The sequence below is a fragment of the Cavia porcellus genome, unplaced genomic scaffold (genome assembly GCF_034190915.1).
Source record: "Cavia porcellus strain 051 isolate PalLab524CR breed Dunkin Hartley unplaced genomic scaffold, mCavPor4.1 scaffold_4, whole genome shotgun sequence".
In the NCBI taxonomy this organism is placed as follows: domain Eukaryota; kingdom Metazoa; phylum Chordata; class Mammalia; order Rodentia; family Caviidae; genus Cavia; species Cavia porcellus.
Window position 1 is genome coordinate 42,995,418 of NW_026947487.1, and position 19,085 is coordinate 43,014,502.

General features: G+C 40.6%; 1 protein-coding gene across 10 annotated transcripts in view; it reads left to right on the forward strand.

The window, feature by feature from the left end:
- Positions 1-19,085, forward strand: part of Mbnl2 (muscleblind like splicing regulator 2) — a 156,636-nt gene that overhangs the window by 130,536 nt on the left and 7,015 nt on the right. For 5 of the 10 annotated variants that reach the window (XM_063246952.1, XM_005007159.4, XM_003477532.5 and 2 more), the window contains one exon: positions 504-598. The exons of the other annotated variants lie outside the window; for them this stretch is intronic. In XM_063246952.1, the coding sequence (XP_063103022.1) occupies positions 504-598 (95 nt within the window). The remainder of the gene's footprint in view (positions 1-503; positions 599-19,085) is intronic. 10 annotated transcript variants of the gene reach the window in all.

Here is a 19,085-nt window from a genome sequence, read left to right on the forward strand (position 1 = left end):
TACATTTGAGTAATGCAAAATTGAAAAAAACTCAATTTAACTACAATTAATTCCATAGGACATTCTATCCCAAATTAGGCCTACAAATATTTTAGCATTTATGAATATTCTACATTTGATTGTGACATATTCATCATTGGCTATTGCCAATCATATTTTTAGAAACAGCTATTAATTATATTCACTGTACACTCTCAACTGGGAAGGGAGCTATTGTCAGAAATAAAATGTTTGTAAATATATCAACCAAAGTAATCTGCTTTGGCCTTTCTGGGAATCACTGATTATGTTTTAAAACTTCCTTTAATTGTACTTGTAATAAGCTATTTTCCCTTTTTTATTTCTCTCCCATGCTTCCTTGCTTTGCATTGTGATTGCATGCCATCTGCTGGTTTAACCCATGATGGCTTGCTGCTCTGATATTCACCATGCCAAAATACCACTTCTATTACCATAATGCTACACCCTCCTGTTCATTGCTCCCATGGTTCCCCTCCTGAAAGTACCCATGATGCACAGCGCTACGTCCGCCACTGTCTCTGCAGCAACAACTCCTGCAACAAGTGTCCCCTTCGCAGCAACAGCCACAGCCAATCAGGTTTGCTCCTTTTAAAGCTTTCTTTCACAAATCCCAAACTCTAAATGAGTGCTGATATTTAAAAAAAAAATTCTCAGTGAGAATTTTTTTTTCATGTTTATCCATCAAATTTTATTTTTTTAATTAGTTTATAGCAAGCATTTATGGACAGGTTGCACTTATTTAGAGTTAACATTTACTGCAAATAATGATGTAGCTATGTTTTGTGTTGCACTGTTTGTTTTCGTACCTAATATTGTGTAATTAACCTGACAGGCTTAAATTCCTTTTAGTACAGCATTACTTATCCAGTGGTTTGTGAATTGCTGCATAAAAATTATAGAAGCAGACCCATGGGTGCTTCAGAAATGGCTCTGCTTTGATTCAGAGCTGATCATCTTATGGTTGAAAGCAAAATACTATCTTGGAAAAGGCTCCCTTTTTTCCTAAGTTTCCAAATTTGAGGTCTGAATAATTCCTATTAAATCTGATTTTGGGCATAGGTGCCACGAGACTCACTCAGTCCCAACTGGACAGTCTGCCCAGAGGCTGGTGTAAAAGCCCAGCCATCCTGGAAAGAGAGTGACATACCCCTGTGTTCACAAAGGCTGGATATTACTGATTAGGAGAGTTTAACTCTGTTGGTTTAATGCATGTGCCAATGAGACCACGGATGTGACACTTCCTAGTGAGAGCCAGATGACTATTTCCCACTCTGTGGTCACAAGCTGATTGTGCCCCTGACCCTGCTGACCAGCTTCCCTCTCTGTGCGCCTGTCACGAGGACACGGATGTGAGATGACCGAGCATAAGCTGTCACCTCGCCTAATAAAACACATTATTGCGCATGCCCTCCCTTCATAGAAGAGCAATTTTGGTTCCTTGTTTAGTTTTATGTTTTGTTTCATTTCGTTTCGCTTTTTTAAATGAAATCAACTGTGCTAATGAAAGATGAAGAAAGATATGAGAGAAGACTCGGAGGGAAGGGCCAGGCTATTAGGGACAATGGTAAGTCGAGCAGTAGGGGAAATCACGTCAAGGCACAGATGGCCAGGTAGCGTCCTTCTGACTGGAAGGGCTGACTCACACTCAGCTGAGGATGAGCCACAGTGCCCTAGGTGTCATCACTAAGTGGAGAGATGCGAGTGGACTGGAAGGTGGGAATAGAAGTCAAATCTCAGGGCAACTCCTACGGTGACACAGCAGGAGGGATCTAGGAGGGAGTAAGGACAGGCCAAGGGACAGTGCAGAGGCAGACACAAACCATGCACTGACAGGTCCTCAGCTCTTCCCTGCGTACCCCAGAAATGCCAGGCTTTCCTCTGAGGAAAGTCGACTCAGCTCCCAAACTAGTACTAAAACAAATGTGCTCGTTAGCCGGGGAGGTTGTTTCCTAAGTCACGTGACGGGAAAGGGGAGAGGGACTGCTTGCATCCTTTCCTTACCAGGTTCAATGACCTCGTGTCATTTGCTCATTCTTTTTAGGGGAGCTGCATACTTGTTTCTTTTAGTCTAAGTCCTGCCTCTCTACTCACCATGTTTATGTAATTTTTCACCCATTTGTGTTACAAAGTCCCTTCGTATGAAAATAAATTTGAGGTGTAATACTATACCTAGTAGTATTTATCACAGTAAAAATTTACCTGTACTTTCTAGCAAGTTGAGCATCTCTGATGCCTAGAGATCTCTTCCAAGAGAGGATAAAGAAATACTTAGGATAAATATTTAAGATACATTATGAACATTTGGTAATGCATCATATATACTTCTCCAGCGTAGTGATTCTTTGCCTCCACTTGATGAAGGAATTGCAAGCACACAGGTACATTTGTGTAGGTGAAAGAGGCAGGGTATAGAGTGTGGACCATTCAGGCTAAAACACCCCACCTGAAAGGAGAGTGCGGTGGGAAAAGCAACAAGTTTAACTTCAGGTTGTAGTTTGTCAGTTAATAGTTGCTGCTGCATCACATGTAAATGATGAAAAACTCTTTCAGCAACTCTTAATGAAAGTCTGCTTGCATGAAAACCACCAAAAAAACTATTGTAAACTTCAATGTTCAGTTGTACATTCTTAGATATTATGAAGAAGTTTCAGAGAGCAAAACATTTACAAAAGAACTTAGGTATTCTTTTACCACTCAAGAATAGGAAGCAGAGGTTGCTAATGATAGTGAAAAAGTTATCTTGTTAAGATTTTACCCTTTAGGGGCTGGGGATTTACCTCAGTGGCATAAGCGCCTGCCTTGCAAGCAGGCAGTCGTGAGTTCGATCCCTGGTACCGATAAAATGAAAAAGACAAAAAAAAAAAAAAAAAAAAAAAAGATTTTACCCTTTAAACTCAAATTAGGCTGGGTGCAGTGGCACATGGCTGTAATTCCAGCACTCAGAGGCTGAGGCAGGAGGATTGCATGGAGTTCAAGGCCAGCCTGAATTACATGCTGAGATCCTGTCTCAAAAAATCAAAAGTAAATAAATAAATAAACTCAAAGCAGTTTATGTAAATTGCAAAAAGTCTTTTCCTCACAATGAATCTCACTTTCTCATCTGTGAAAGGAAGCATAAAACTAGATGACTTCAAAGATCCGTGACTATTATGTGATGCCCAAGCAGTGATCAAAAAGGTAAACATGAGCAGAACAGAGAGTATAGCTAAAGACTGCAGAGCTCGTGGGATAATAAGCATCTTGCCTCCTTGTCCTTCCCTGAGCCATCTGTCTTCTTCCCAGACTGCACTTGGGTTTGGGGCTTTTCACAGTTTTCTGTTTTGTTTTGTTTTTGCTAATTTAATCAACTCAGATTGTCAGCTTAGCTATTTCAAACTCATAAGTACTTGTCATAGACACCAGATATTCATAGCAGAAAGAAAATAAACTAAAACTTCCCATGGTAATGTCCCTAGGCCAGTGTTCTTTACATATTACCCTATGGGAAGCCCAGGAACGTGCATTCAATCCACGACTTTACCCTCAGGTTTGGTCACTTATACAGGTTTTAACCAAACTTACACCGGTGACTTGAAATTAAATAAAAGCATAATCTAAGTTAAGTAAACAAATGAAATAAAAGCAGAATATGAGGGGTTTTTTTTTTTAATCTTGATTGTTTAGCTCTTGGAATAGATATGAATAAATTTGTTAAGAGCTATTTCCTATTTCAAGTAAGTCTTTGGATTTTGATGCACAAATTACACCTAATATTATTACTATTATTAACCATTTATGTATCAGGTATGAGTCTAAGTAGTCTCTTTAATATTTTACTCCATTATAGATTATATGAGAGAATACATATGTATAGCATAAATACCCATTTAATCCCCATAATACTTTTATGAGACAGGTACGGTTTTTCCTGTTATCATTTTACAAATGGTCAAAGTAAAGCAAAGGTTAATTACTTTATCCAAGACCACATTGCTAATAAACAGTTTTGCTATAGTTTAAACCCAGGCAGTCTGGTCTAAGCCTCGATCCTAACCACGTGGTATACTACCTCTTTCTATAACTAGGAACATAGAAGTAATTTTTCCTGAAGTAAAACCATCTATCCAGCGAGACACAAAAGTACCAAACTCCACTGCTATAGGAGGAAAGGAAGCAGTCTTGCTAATGCAGTTCAAACTAAGGAGGATCAAGTAGCAGGGAGATGAACTGAATTTGAATCTATCTGCCAGCTGGTTCTGTAATAGCCACATCATACTTTGAAACCATAGAGCTGATTTCATTAGTTCTATTTTTATTGCAATCAGTAAAAATAATTTCTCTAGAAGGTAACCTAGGAAAGTCAGCCATTAGTCTTAGTGAAACTAGTTCATGGGTTTCTTTTGTCATAGACTTGGTTCCTAGTTTCTTTTAGTCTCACAAATAGCTTGGTAAGAAGGAAAATCATAAAATAATGGTAAACTGTAAATCAGTCAACTTCCACCACTAACCAAAAAAGGAATGTATAAATTTATAGATACCTGTAATAAAAAAAATCAGAGTATGCATTGAAAGAGGCAGAGATAGCCAGCTTGGTATATGGCTTCGCTAATTTTTCATATGAGAAATTGTACCAAATAAAATGAGAATGCAGATTAAAATTCCTATAACTTGAATGATTGTACTACTACTTTGTGCTACGACTGCTTTAATATTTTTATTTCAAAATTACATTATATTTCAAAGAAGGAAAATAATTTTCCAAATAAATATATTTTTAGTTCCTTCACTTATATACAGATATTATTCAGTTCACTCTATGCCATCTTTAGAAGCTCAATTAAAACACAATTTGTATGCTGAGTCTGTCCCCAGTCCCCTGCCACCAGCTAAAGTTACGTTTTTCTATCCTGTGAATTCTTCAAGGATTGTCTGCCCGTCCTGTAAGGCATCCTCATTAGACAGAAAGATAAGTGCAAGTAGGCAAAGGTGGGGGCGTATAAAATTGAGCTGAAGGAAAACCCCATTTGCAGGAGTAGCTCTAAGGTAGGTTTGGCTCCCACTGTGCAACACCACAGAGCTGGATTAAAGGGTCCAGCCTGTGTGGCCATTGTAGGGTTTTTTAGCATAACAGTGATAGAAATAGCACTTAGGAAGACTGAGCAGATGGATTTGTGAGAGAAGAATCTGCAGAGGCCATTAAGTGGCCTTAACAAGAGCCTAAACCAGGACAGGGGCAGCTGACCAGTGGCCTGCTTTGTCTTGCCCATTACACTGGGAGTGTAACTTGAACCAAGGAGAAACATGGGCATGATCTCCTACTGGAGCTAAGGCTGTCCAAATAAATGTCGGGCGGCAGAAAGAGAGATGTGGGCTGACATGAAAGGAAATGTTCTCTTGGGACCTGAACGCAGTCCCTCCCAGGACAGCAGCTAGGTGGTGTCACTGACCTCTGGTGTCCTGACACCAGTATATGGCTTCCCGCTGCCTGAGACAGTGACACTTACACCTACCAGAGCTGCAAGCCCCCCGGGCCTGTGCCTGAGAGACAAAGTCCTTCAGACTAAGAAATACACATTGCAGCTCTGGACAGGACAGCCATTATCTACCCAGTTCATTCTGGTTTGTGTATGCCAGGGAGAAAAATCCTTACAGATTGGATATTGGGAATCTCTATGGAGATACTCTAAGCAGTGCCTTAAAGCTGATGAAGTCAGGTAATATTTCTGGCCCTGTGTCACCCAGCACATTAACCACATCACCAAAAAGTGCTGATTCGTATTTACAATTAACCTCAAGGCCTTGTCACATCTTTTGAACTTTCCTCCGTCCAACCAAGGGTTGGCCTTGGAAGAGTTACTGAAAATTAGTTGATAATGTATTATATGCACAACTCTATCTATTAGAATATTTGATAAGTTGGAAAATTCCATTTTCCACACTGCCTGATGCAAGTTTTCTGTAAATATAATCAATTTCAACAATACCTTATCAGAAAAATAACATAATGACAGGTAACCACAATGGCCGTCACACTTCATCTGGCCCTCTGTTATTACTAAGGAGAAGAGAAAGTCTCCAAAGCACGCTGCTTTGTTTATTCCTCACCTGTGAATGTGAACACAAAACTCAAACCCATTTTGTATACAGGTTCCTGGATATGTAAATTAACCTGTGATAACCAAGAAATGCAGAAAGAGAAGGTCATAGTTTACTTCATCTCTCTTGCATCTCAGCATTTTATAAAATATCTATTATTCAGTGCCATCTGTTGGGACTATATTCAGACAAATGTAGGAGGCATTCAGCATTCCCCACTATTCACCACTTGACCCATTTTGGGGCCTGTGTTCGTATCACAAGGAAAACAATCTCTTGGTTCTGGAGGGCCCCAGTGTGGGAGGAGTAGGCTCCTGTCAGATCTCTCTCCTGAAATACACCACAAAGTGGCTGGCCTCTCCTTGTGATTCTCAGACTGCGAAATGAAACACTCCTTTCCCAAAGTTTGCTCGTTTCTGGGAGTAGAAAGCAGCTGAGCCCCAAGTATGGTCTTCAAAAAGCCAAAATCAATCCTGCTCAGAATCCAGTCCTTGCAAACAGTACCAGGGCTAAACCATCTTTCTCAGTGGTACACTGATAAAGCCCTAAAAATTTCCACCCTAAATTTTTTTTTTTTTTTTTTTTGCTTAAATTCTGAGTCTTGAGGGGGGAGGGATGCTAAGTTTCAGGATTGGATCTTGGGAGGCAGAATTTTGCCCTATCAGATATTTTGTAGACAAGGCAGGCTGAGAGATAACAATGAGATTGAAGCCTACTTGCAAAAACAAAAGCAAAAATCACATTCAGCAATTCGTTAGAGCTACTTGTCGGTGTGAGTCTAAATTCCACTATGCAGCAAGGCTGTGGCATTAGAATCCAGACTTGCTAGTATGGTTGGGAAAACTGGGTTCATTTTTTTAGAGGGGATGCTCTTCCAGTCTTAGGTGAACTTGGTCCTATAAAAGCAATATGGAGTCAGAAAAACTTCTTTCTAAGATGCCAGAAAATGAAACAATAGTCCTTTTATTTTCCTGCCTCAGAAGCAGCTCCTTTGCAGGACTATCAGGAGGTTTAATTAATAAATGTATTTTCAGATTCTCTAAGGAAAGGCTAAGTTATATAAGCGTTGTGATCTGGTACATTTTCATCTTCATGAATAATTTACACCTCTTGGTGAGAAGCTTGGGCAGAATTCTTTTGTATATAGCACCTAAAGACATAATATCAGTTCCAATTTTGTGCAGCTGAAGAGAAAAATGTCAAGAGTCCTTATGTGGAGCCTTCCTGCCTGGTGGATTGTCCTACTTATTACACCTCTAATTCCATCCTCTTTTGCATTTTGATGGGATTTGGGGCCACCTTTTGGATTGAAAAGTCATAGTCCCTGTAGTATTTTGGCTTTTGTTGATGGTAGTACAACTATGCTTCGTTTCTCTAATTTTAGGCTTTCTCCTTTGAGTGCAACAAATATGAAGTTCATCCTATGTGTGTGTTATTTCCAGCTCCAGATTTGTAGGGATGAAGAGGCTAGCTGCAGAGCAGGAACTCACTTCCTAAGGGTGGATGGTGACTAGGGTCCCATCCTTCCTAAGATTTTCCATGAACAGAGTGCTCTCTGGGCACTTACCTACCCATGCTTTGCCACTGCTGCCCACTTGTATGCACGGCTGCTGCCCTATTCAGGGAAGTAGCCAGCCTTTCTACACAAGTGCACGGCAGGAGAAATAACTCAGCTGGGGCTCCACTCACCCAATATGGTGCCATCTTATGTCAGAGACACACTGGCTTCAGATTTGGTCTCTGCTCCTCCTAGACTCCCCTCCAGGCCACATGACAGGAGCCAGTGATTTCCATGGCCAGATATGTTTGAGTCTGCTAATCATTCCAGGGGCCACCAGTTGGGGGAGGGGTGCTAAAAATATTCAGGGATTCATTGCCTACTCAAGAGAGGTGAATTCCTCAGAATAGGCCATAAAACAAGTCTAATACACAAACATCACTTCATGGGAAATAAACTCCATGACAAGACCAGTGTCATCCCTAAAGTGACTGGGGACATAGCTCTGAGGGACCTGTAAGAATTAGATAAGGACAAGTGTCCTAGCCACTTTCTCCATCACTGTGATGAATGCCTAACACCTACAAATAAAAAGAGGAGTTTATTTTGACTCAGAGTTTGTAGAGGTTTCAGTCCAAAGTTGGACATCATGGCACAGGGCCGAGGCGGAGGGGAAGCTGCTCGTGTCTGGTGCCCTGGCAGTAGACAGTGTACAGGGAGGAGCTGGGGAGGGAGACACGCCCTCCCAGCCACACCCCAGGTGATGCACATCTTATAACCAGAACCCTTTTAATAGAAGTCAGTGATGAGCCCCCATAATCCAGTTACTTTCCAAGTGAACAATAATGAGAACATGAGGCTGTGGAGGACATCTGGGTATAAACCAAAACACAGGCAAGGACTAGTTTAGAATTTGAAGTGCAGAGAAGAGAGTGAGATAAAGTAAAAAGGGGACTGAACATTATAAAGGCACCATTGTTCAACTTTAAATGCTATCACATTTAACTGTATTAGATAGATTCTATTTTCCCTTTTACATGTAAAAAAAATCTAAGTTCAAATTTAGTCACAGCACTAATGCAGTCTGCATTTGACCCCAAGTCTGTCTGCCCATGAAGCCTGGGTTGCTTTGCTTTCTGTTGCTGTGATAAAATGCATGAGACAGTCAACATAAAAAGAGAAAAGGTTAGTGTTGGCTCCCAGTCTATAGTCAGTTGGCCCATTGCTTTGAAATCTGTGGAAAAACAGTGTAACATGGTGGGAGCACATGGTGGAGGATCTTGCTCACTTCATGGTAATCAGGAAACAGAAGACAGAAGGAAGGGGCCAGGCAATAATCCTCCTCAAGGATACTCTCCCAGTGACCTAACTTCCTTCCACTAGGTCCCACTTCTTAAAAGTTCCACCAGCTCCCAAGACCACCAAACTGCACCTGGGCCTTTGGGCGACCATAGCAAAGTCGGTGCTTTTCCTCATATCTTACATTCTTCCCAACAGTGTATGTAGCTTAGAAAAAAGTTTCAGACTCAGACCCAGACTTTAGCTCAGGCAGACAAAGCAGCTGTGACATCAGATGTGAAGAGGGGACGTTGCAGCTTGTGTGAATTGAACAGCTGGCCGTGGCCGTGCCACCAGTGATGTAGAGAGACACCAGAGACTGAGAAACAGAGGGTGTAGTGGGCGGTCTTACAAAATGTAGTTGACTAGGTAAGAGGGCCTCAAACAGCAGAATGAAAACAGGACCAGTATCACAGAATGAGAGGCTCGGAAACACCAGCCTGCCGTGTAGACAGAGCGGGAAGAGGAGTTCAAGATCACTGCCAAGAGAGCTACTTCATCAATGAAGGGATGAGATTAGGATGGAGAGAAGAGAAAACCAGGGAGAAGGGGTGAGCAATCATGAGCCACAAAGATTCAGAGAGGATTCTTGATCCTTTGTGCTCCTTTGCCTACCCAGAGGCTGTATCGACCTCTACAATGCAGGTAGATCTCAGCACCTTCCTCTTCCCGGCCACACAACCGCCTTAGACATCTTTCCTAGTGACCTTCATAAAGAGTGGTTCTTAGACAAAAACCCATCTCCACCTTGATTTGTACTGGAACAAATTTGTTAGCTGGCCTTTTGTGACATCAGTTTATGAAAACTTGTATCTCTTCTAACAATTAGAATCCATCATGCCTGAGCATCATGTATAGCATGCTGGGGGATTTGGTGCTGTTTGTTTTACTTTCAGTGATGAAATGACATTATTCTTATCATCAGTCCCCTTGTTCTGGATCCAAAGATCCCAGAGCTCATGTTAATAAGGTTTGTATAATCAAATACAGACCTATTTTTTTTTTTAAAGTACAGGGACCTCTGGAAGCAGCTTCATTAAACTGATCATTGAAAATGTTACTTCTTTTCCCCAGTCACAGGTGCATCGGGCATTGTAGGTCTGAACCAAACAGTATCAACTAGAAAGTCAAAAGAACAACTCACTACCACCATGCCAGACCTCCTTAGTAACATAATAACAGTGACGTGCACATTTCATTAGAAATCGGAATAGGAGCCCAGGTCAGCGAAGAGGTTAACCCTGCTCACATAAACACCAGCCGAAGCAGGCCTGGAACACACTGATCTGTGTCTCACCAAGCAACAATCTCTTCGCATTTTCACCACTGTGTTCCTGAGAAAGTACCTTAAATCATCTCAGAAAGAGGGCCGGGGTTTAGTTCAATGGCACAAGAGCTTGCCTGGCAAGCGTGAGGTCATTAGTTCAATCTCTGGTACCAAAATAATAATAATAATAATAATAATAATAACAATGCTAATGATCACAGAAGGGCCCCAAGGACTGCAGAGCACATAGACTGCATAGATGTAACTCAGACCATTGCCTTTCCTACTGAACTTACCATGTGCCAGACACGGTGCCTGGGCCCCTCAGGGGAATTCCCTCACTGATACCTGAAATGGCCCGGTAAAGGATCATTATTATCCCCATCCCAGGTAAGGAAACTGCAATGGAAAGAGGTTGAAAAACTTTCCCAAGTGACAACCAGACTTAGCACTTTCCCCCCAAGCTCCTGATCCCAGATTTTTCGGGAGGAGAAGGAAGAGAGGCTAAGAGACTAACTCACCACTGTGTAAGGGACCAGGCTAGGCCTCTGCCTCCACCAGCCCACAGTTCACAGGCTGGAACATATGAACATACTCACTCTTCTTCTTCTTCTTCTTCTTCTTCTTCTTCTTCTTCTTCTTCTTCTTCTTCTTCTTCACCTCCTTCTCCTTTTCCTCCTCCTCCTCCTCCTCCTCCTCCTCCTTCTCCTTCTTCTTCTCCTTCTTCTCAACAATCAATAACTTTGCTTCCTCAAAATCTAGAAAGATATTTCAGGACACAAGATGTTCAGAGAATTAAATGTGATGCCTTTTTTTTCCCCACCAGGTTGTTTTCCAGTTAGCTTCATTAACTGGTCATTAATCACTCATTCCGTATTTGCCATGTTTATCCTGGGCCAGAGAACTACTTTAGTTATGACAATTCAGGAGTGAAGGAGTTGGGTAACTGGCTCCCATTGGTTATATTCTTTTGTGGCTTTTCTTTGACATCTGCAATTTTAAGCCTGGACCTTGAACAAGGAAAGAAGTGAAAAGAGAAATCCAAGAAGTGTATTTACAAAGTCCACCGTTTCAGTTGGCTTTGGACAGAAGTATTTTGAGGGTTGGTTAGGTTTGCAGTTTTTGTTCATTTGTGAAGAATAAGTGGCAAGGCCCCTCCTTCTCCCTGCTCCGTACGTGGGGCATAAGGAGTTAGGTGGAGGCTTGGAAGTCGCCACACGGGTGGTTATTAAACAATGGATGTCAAGAATTGCCCGTAGTCATTTACTCTAAGCACTGCTCTCTGATTATGAATAAATACCATCTCGTCAAAGTACCACATTGGCGGCTTAGACTAGAAAATTAAAACAGTTTAATATTTCCATATGTGTTACATGTACATATATACTACCATCAGTAAGTGCCTATTACTGAATACACTGCCCTCTGAGTAGGAACAATTTTGAATTCCCATTAAAAAGAAGAAGACTCCAAATGAAGGATGTTGCCTGACTTACACATAGTAACCTGCCTAGTAAGCCTGGAAGTGGGGGTTTAACTAGGGAAGGGGGGATTCTGCCACTTGCAGGATGTTAACTTTCTTCAACAAGTAAACACTGACCAGCAGGCAGTAAATGTTACCTGTGACATTGCATCGCAAGATTTTAGTTTGAAAAATCAGTGATATGAACTGACAGTCAAAACTTTAATGAAAACATCAGAGAAACTGAGTGTAAATTAGTCATCAATGACAAGATATACATGTAAAGAAAGAAGTGCATTTTACATTTTTAAAAATCTTAATCTCATCAAATCCAAGTTTATTTCCAACAGAGGGAGTATCACAGTCTTATATTTAAATGCACAGTAATATCATTTGAATTCATATTTATTGGAAACTGAAACTAAATCTGATTTAAGATTCTGTATTCTTAAATAAGAGCCTATCCTAAAGATGCCATTCATTTATCAAAGTCCAGTATTGCATATGAGACTTTATAGGCATTATTTCATTTAATAGTCAACATAGCTCTGTAAGTGACTTATGCATCTTCCAGATGAGAGGTAATTTGCTTAAAATTCAGAGAAGTAGGAGGTGGCTGGACAGGCTTAGGCCTCAGGCTCTCCTGCATACAAATCCTGTTCCCTTCATATATTTGAATTAGATTGAAGCTTATAATCAACATAGGATTGTGATAAACCTCTTTATCTGGCTCTCTGAAAACTCCTAGCTACTGCGTTTACTGCTGGTTTTAAAAGTTTTAACAACATAAGACATAAGACACATATGTTCTAGTAGAGGTGCTTATTGAAAAAACAAATTCAATATCAAAAATGACCTGAAAACATAGTTGGTTGGTGAGATCAATAAAGGAATTCAAATTTAATTAAGGGAGCAAAAGCTAGAAACATAGGGGTTAGGGGGCACTACTTCACCCCGCCAAGGGTGATAAACTGGCGGGCAGTTCTGGCTGAAAAGAATCTACTAGAAGGAGTTTTCTCTTACCCAGGACTGCTTGTTTTTAAAACAACAATAAGTTTTTTTAAAAGAGATACCATTTTTCTCTACTATCCCCATGAACCTCACCTTCCTATCAGTGTCAGGTGAATTAAATAAATACCACTGGCTAAGAACGAATGCTTTGCCAGCTGGCAGGAGAAAAATAGAAACTTAATTGGCTTTAAGTAAAACCACACGCTAAATTAGAAAGCAAGCCATGATATTAATAATGATTCAGGTGCAAACACAGAAAGTCAGAGATCCCACTTTGAAACTAAAAGTTGGAAGGGCAGAAGAGAGGGTAAGAAGGAGAAGGAATCAAGAATGGTAAGAATGGAAAAGGGAGATAGAATTTAAAGGGTACAGAGGTTCAGTTCAGATGAAAAGTTCTGCAGACAGCTGGCGGTGACCTGCACGGTGAGGTGCACGTATTAACAATGTGACAGAACTACATGCTTGAAAATCGTAAAAGTGGTGTGTTTTATGTTACATTCACTTTGCCACAATTTTTTAAAATGATGGCCTGCATAGATATTTTGCAAAAAAAGAGAGGATCAGGGGTTGTCGAATGTGGCTGATTTTACCTAAATTTTATTTTATTAAATCTCATAAAATTATTTTTATGATAAAAACTCTTTATTGTTGCTGTTTCTTCTTAAGAATTTTCTTTTCCTAAATCAGATACAAATGTGAACACCTCCTCTGTAAAACTAAGACTCTTAGAAGCAGGATCTATTCGTTCTGATATGCCACGCCTTAACACAAGCCTAGTACTTACGAGGGGCAACGTATCTGCCTACCTCTTCTCCACAAATGTGTATTAGGAGCCCACTCTGCCGCCCCATTTGGGAATACAGCAATGGAAACAAGTCCCTGTTCTCCTGGGCATTACAGGAGGGGGTGGCACACCTGCAAGTAGTTGGGAGAGTCTAATTAATTAATGTGTGAAAAGGCTCATCTCAGAAAGTTAGTGGGGGTGCTGAAAGAAACCACGGAGCTTTGTAGTAAAGAAGTAAAAGAATCTGGAAGCTGTCTTTCTCTCTTCCTTTTCCTCCCTGGTTTCCACTTAGATATCTATTCCTGGGGCATTACTGAGAAGGATGGGTGGTAGCCTGGTTTGAGGAACCACCATATTTCAGGGATGCCAGTGTAACAAAAGCAGAGAAACTAAAGCTCAGAAAGGTCATGGTGGCAGCACAGACAAAACTTGTCAAATCCCACTGAAGTGATCTTTTTTAATATTCCTTTGCACTGTAATTTTACACACAATTAAATAGTTCTGTTGACCTCTCTCTCGCATGCCTCTGCCTCTGCCTTTCTCTGACACCACACACATACACACACACACACACACACACACACACACACACAACTAAAAAAATGGAGAAAAACTAATTGTGCTGGAAAATCTGTGACATGAAAGTGTCCCCTTACCAATCTGAAAAGTATGCAAGGTGACAATAATGCACAAAGTTGTATTTCCATGTCTGGTACATAACTTTAATCTGACTGTTCCTTTTACTGAATTTTAACATTGGGCTGCTTTTCTGCCTTCAATGCCTTAAAAGCCAGTTTTTTACAGGATGAATTATGCATTCTACTCCACTGTTAAAAAAGATACTGTGGCCAAAATGTGCCCAGGATTTTAAATCTAACATAATGGTAGCAGATACAAAAAAGGGCATTGAACAGAACTGGGGATTTTATGTTAAATTCAACAAGAGCTTGTTTCTGTGATTTTTTTCTTGACCTGAATCTTCAGTTTATTACTGTGACCAAAATTCCATATTAAAAAGCTCCATACTGTATAAATGAGTGTTTTTAAAATTTCTTTACAGTTGCTGCACAAACCGATTTTTAAAGTTATTTTTGCCTTAATTTTTCTTGGATACTTTGAATTTGCATGTGTATTAATGTTCTTTATTTATTTAATTCTAAAAGTCTTTTGTCTTTTTGAGACAGGGTTTCACTATGGAGTTCAGGTTGGACTTGAACTCACTTTGTAGCCCAGGATGATCGCAAACTTACAGTGATCCTCCTGTCTCAGTCTCCTGAGTCCTGAGATTACATGTGTGCACCACACTGCTTGGCTATCTGTAATTCTTGAAGAGTTGCTAGTTAATTGCCTTTAAAAGACTTAAGATGTTTTGATGTCAACAAAATAGAGAAAGATACTGCCCATTTATGCAACAAAATAAGTCTCAATATTATGCTACATAAACTAGGTTTTAAAGGGTTAGAAAATTTTTTCTTGGATTATATGTTCTTACCCAAAAGTCCCCTTCAGGGCTCAGGTGCACACACACACACACACACACACACACACACACAAGCACTTTGAAAGTGTTCCTTGGTCACATGATTTGGTACTCAGTTTTCCTGTAATGGCAGCAACAGTGTTGATGGTTAAGACTCCAGGCTCATCTAGAGATACACCGTACATGTGGACCTTGAAAACGTGAATCAGAACATGATGTTTTAAAGGTGAATTCTCCACAGTGTTCTTTGAATGTATTGAACAGTGCACTAAGCCGGGAATCTTTAGTTCAGTTCTGTTTCCAATGCGCTCTAACGATGCACTACCCGGAGTGCAGTGCTCATGATAGTAGTCAAGGATAATACCATGCTAAGTACAGGCCAGACTCCATCCTTGTTCATGGGTGCTTTGATTTCTTTGAGATTCAAAAAAGGCATCAGAAGGCCATGCCTTTCCCAAACTTCCAGTGTTACTGAGAATTTCTTCCCCTCCACTGCCTGCCAGAAGGAGATGATCCTTAATCGTTGGTGAATTCTCTAACTGGAATTTGGTCAGGAAAGTTTTGCGAAGGATAGTGTGGAGTCAAGACTGGCAAGTGAAAAGCAGGAGGATAAAATCTGGGGCCCATTCCTGGGTAGCCACCAAAACCCTGCACACCACCCTCTTTCTTGTAGGCCGCTCTGCCTACTTTTTCCCCCCTGGGTCTCATGGGTCCTTTCCATTCTGTTTTGTAGGATGTTTTCCCTTCTTTTCTGGCAGCTGCTGAGCAAGCATGGTCCCATAGCTCCTCTTCCAGAATAAACACATACCACTCTGAAATATATTTTTGTTTTAAATACTTATATAGCACCAGGGACAGGACCAGGAATTTTAAAAAGCCTGCTTCTCATGTCCCGTTACCTCCTTCCTCATTTATATCCCATGGTAGAGAAAAAAAAAGAAATAAAGACAGTCAGAAGTTGGATGACATGTAGACTGTATGTGATCTGTGGACAACCCTCCCGTCACTGTGAAAGCAACAGAAGTGATCTCAGGATCTCAACAGCAAGCTGAGAGTAGAAAGTTCTGGATGTGGGGTAGAGAAAGAGGCCCTAACTCTCAAAGAAGCATAAGAATTTCCCATTGTTCCTGCTACCATTCCCCTCCGTGGATATACCAGCTTTGCATTCCCACTTTGAAAGGCAGGCAGAAGATGCATGGAGCAGAGTGGGATATCCGGCCCCGTGGGCAAAGTGACTTCCTCAAACACACAGCATATCCGGGCAATGGGTCATCTGAGGGGCAGCTTTTGTCTGATGAAAATGTATCAGAGATGCCTTTCCAATGATGTCTAAACCACTATTTCCCCATCTAATCACTTGAGGGTTAGGGACAAAAACTTTTAAGGCTATCTAGTCATTTCATTTATATTGCTTTTGGCAAAACATTAAAGGCTTTTTTTGTTATTGTTGTTTTGGTTTGTAATGAATTAGACTAGGTCTGGGAAGCAGCAGATACTTTCAGAAATATCCTTCCTGAGCAAATATGGTTACTCTAGAATGACCTTGGGAATTTTAGATCACCGGAGAGCTGGATTCCTCTCTCAGTATGAAAGCATCAGAAATGACCCTCAAGACTCCCCCAAGGCAGTTGGATTTCAGAGAGGCTGGACTTAGGGCAGAGAAGGGGCTGTGCTCAAAGCCTTATTGGGATACTCATGGGAGTCTTCGCACCTGGCGTGGACTCATGTGACGAGAAACAGTGGACTCAAATCGGAAATTTCCATTCATGGATTCTATCCATGTGTTCTGAGTGGTCAGTGTGGGCCCTGGTCAGTGTCCTAGTGAGGCTTTTGTTACTGCTTTTCATATGAACATAAATTATTAGTATTTTAAGTGGTATCTTTCATACATTAGACAGTAGATGAAAAAAACTTTTAAATTTTAACAAAGTGGAAAATATTAGACTGAAACGAGCCAGAAGCAGAAAGATGTCACTGAAAATGGAGAAATTAGAGTTTGGGATGTAAATTTTATGTTAACAACAGGGAAAAACAGTAATTTAGTAGAACTACTCTGTAAGGTGCTACTTATTATTATGTTACAACCAATCTTACTCGCTCAAGACAGAAATTAGCTGTCATATTTGAGAACTTTCTCCCAGAACTTCAGTACATACTTCTTCTGTGCAAATAAAAATTCATTTGAAAATGAGTCAAATACAGTGTGGCTACTACCCTCCCGCAGACCAGTATTCCTCTAAAAGAATGAATAAGATTAGCTGAAGTCTTTGCATGTATCACTAATTATCTTCTGATACAATCTATAAATAGTCATGAGTTAGGTCCAAGAAAGTTCTCAAAAGTGGACATTTATTAAGATGTATAATTACAACTGTTTCAACCAATTAACTAATTACCTTTTATCCGATACCCTGTGTTCATCAGAAGCCAAAAGTATTTGCTTTGGATGTCAGTAATCACTATTATGATTAAACACCAAATTCAGTTGAACCAAACATATACAAAAGTGCCTCAGCCTTGTGCAGTTTGCTTCAGTCAAAATCTCCCCAGTTTTTATGCTCATCCAAGGTCGGTGAATCTGTGACAGTGCTGGCTGCCATGAAGCACTGTGGAGTAGCAGAGAAAAGATGAGGGGAAAAAATAAACAGGAGAGAGATGGAAGGAGAAGCAATCCAACGGGGAGAGAAAAAGTTGTGTGTGTGACAGAGCAAGAAAGCTGGAGATAAAAGAAAAATCAGAGGGGCTCGGGTGGTAGCCCAGTGGTGGACTGCTTACCTAGTGTGCAGAGGCACCACAAATCAGGCAGTCTCTGTCTCCCTCCCTCTCTGTCATTGATAGGAACAGGCACGCTTCCTTAGCTTGGCCATACTTTTAGGAAATCCCACTTGATTTTGTATTTTTAAATGAATAGTAAGTTTTCTTTAAGGAGATGGTGAAATTTTCTTTAATTACCTTCTGAGAACACAGGGTCCTGTAACCACGGAAGGAGATTTCTAATAAATCTACCAAGACTGGACTTTTGCCTCTGGCAGAATATTTGTCTGCCACGTTTCCCTCCCCTGAGTGATTCTGGACCTGCCCTGGAGTAGTTTTCCTTGAAGCACTATATAACATGAAAAAAAAAAACTGGAATATAGAGAGGGATATGCATTTTTATTGGCTCCTTCTGAATCTTTAAGGCTCTGAAAATGTACAGAGATGTACAGGTATCTTGTCCAAGGGACTCTTTTATGACTCCATTGCTCACTGTGAAGTCTGGAAGTCAGTCTTGGGTTGATGCCAGCACTGTAGCATTGTGTCCTCAGTGATTGCCTATTCATTCATCTTCTATCCATCCACCAGCAGCTACAAATGCCTCCTGTGTGCCCAGTCCCACCCTGGACATCAGGAGTATAAAAGCGAGTGAGACCTTCCTAGCCTGCCCTTTAAAAGCTCTGTTTTGCTGTGGAATCCATTAATGCACAAACCCTGCTTGGTAATATCCACTCAAACTTTCATGCTGGTGATATAGATCCATTGAGATGCCTTCTCATCTCAGCAAAGCCACACAAATATTTTATAAGCTGTATTTTATCTACCTCTTCAAATTCAGCACTATTAAGACAGTATTTGATGACTGATCACAGAGGGACTTAACTAAAATATCCCTTATTCTTTTGTAATTGTTTCATGGTTTCAATACATTGGTGATTGGGAAGACACTAAAATGTCTTCCCTACTGATGAAGCAAAACAGAAATGTTCTTAGTGAGTTTAAATATTGAGCTATCATTTTAAAAGAGCTCATCCGACATCCTTGATTTTTTGCAGAGAGAGAGAGAGCATTCATATAAGAAGTATAAACATTTCTAAAAGTCCACTGGAAGCTCACAATTTTAAAAGCCTGTGTACTGTTCATGGAGATCACCCACAAGGTAGAAGGCCCAGGAAGTTAGATACTTGATAATTAAGTCCCAGATTGCTTAGTCTTCTTTGCACTGTCCTTTATGAATATCTGCTAGGTCACTTGTTGACTTCGTGATGCTGATGAGTTCAAGCTCAATGTTTCATTTTCTGCAATGGCTGTTTTGCTTTAAATCAAGTGCACATCATACCCTGATCAGCTCTTTTCAAGTGATAGATAGCGCATCCTAAATCCATCATCATTAGG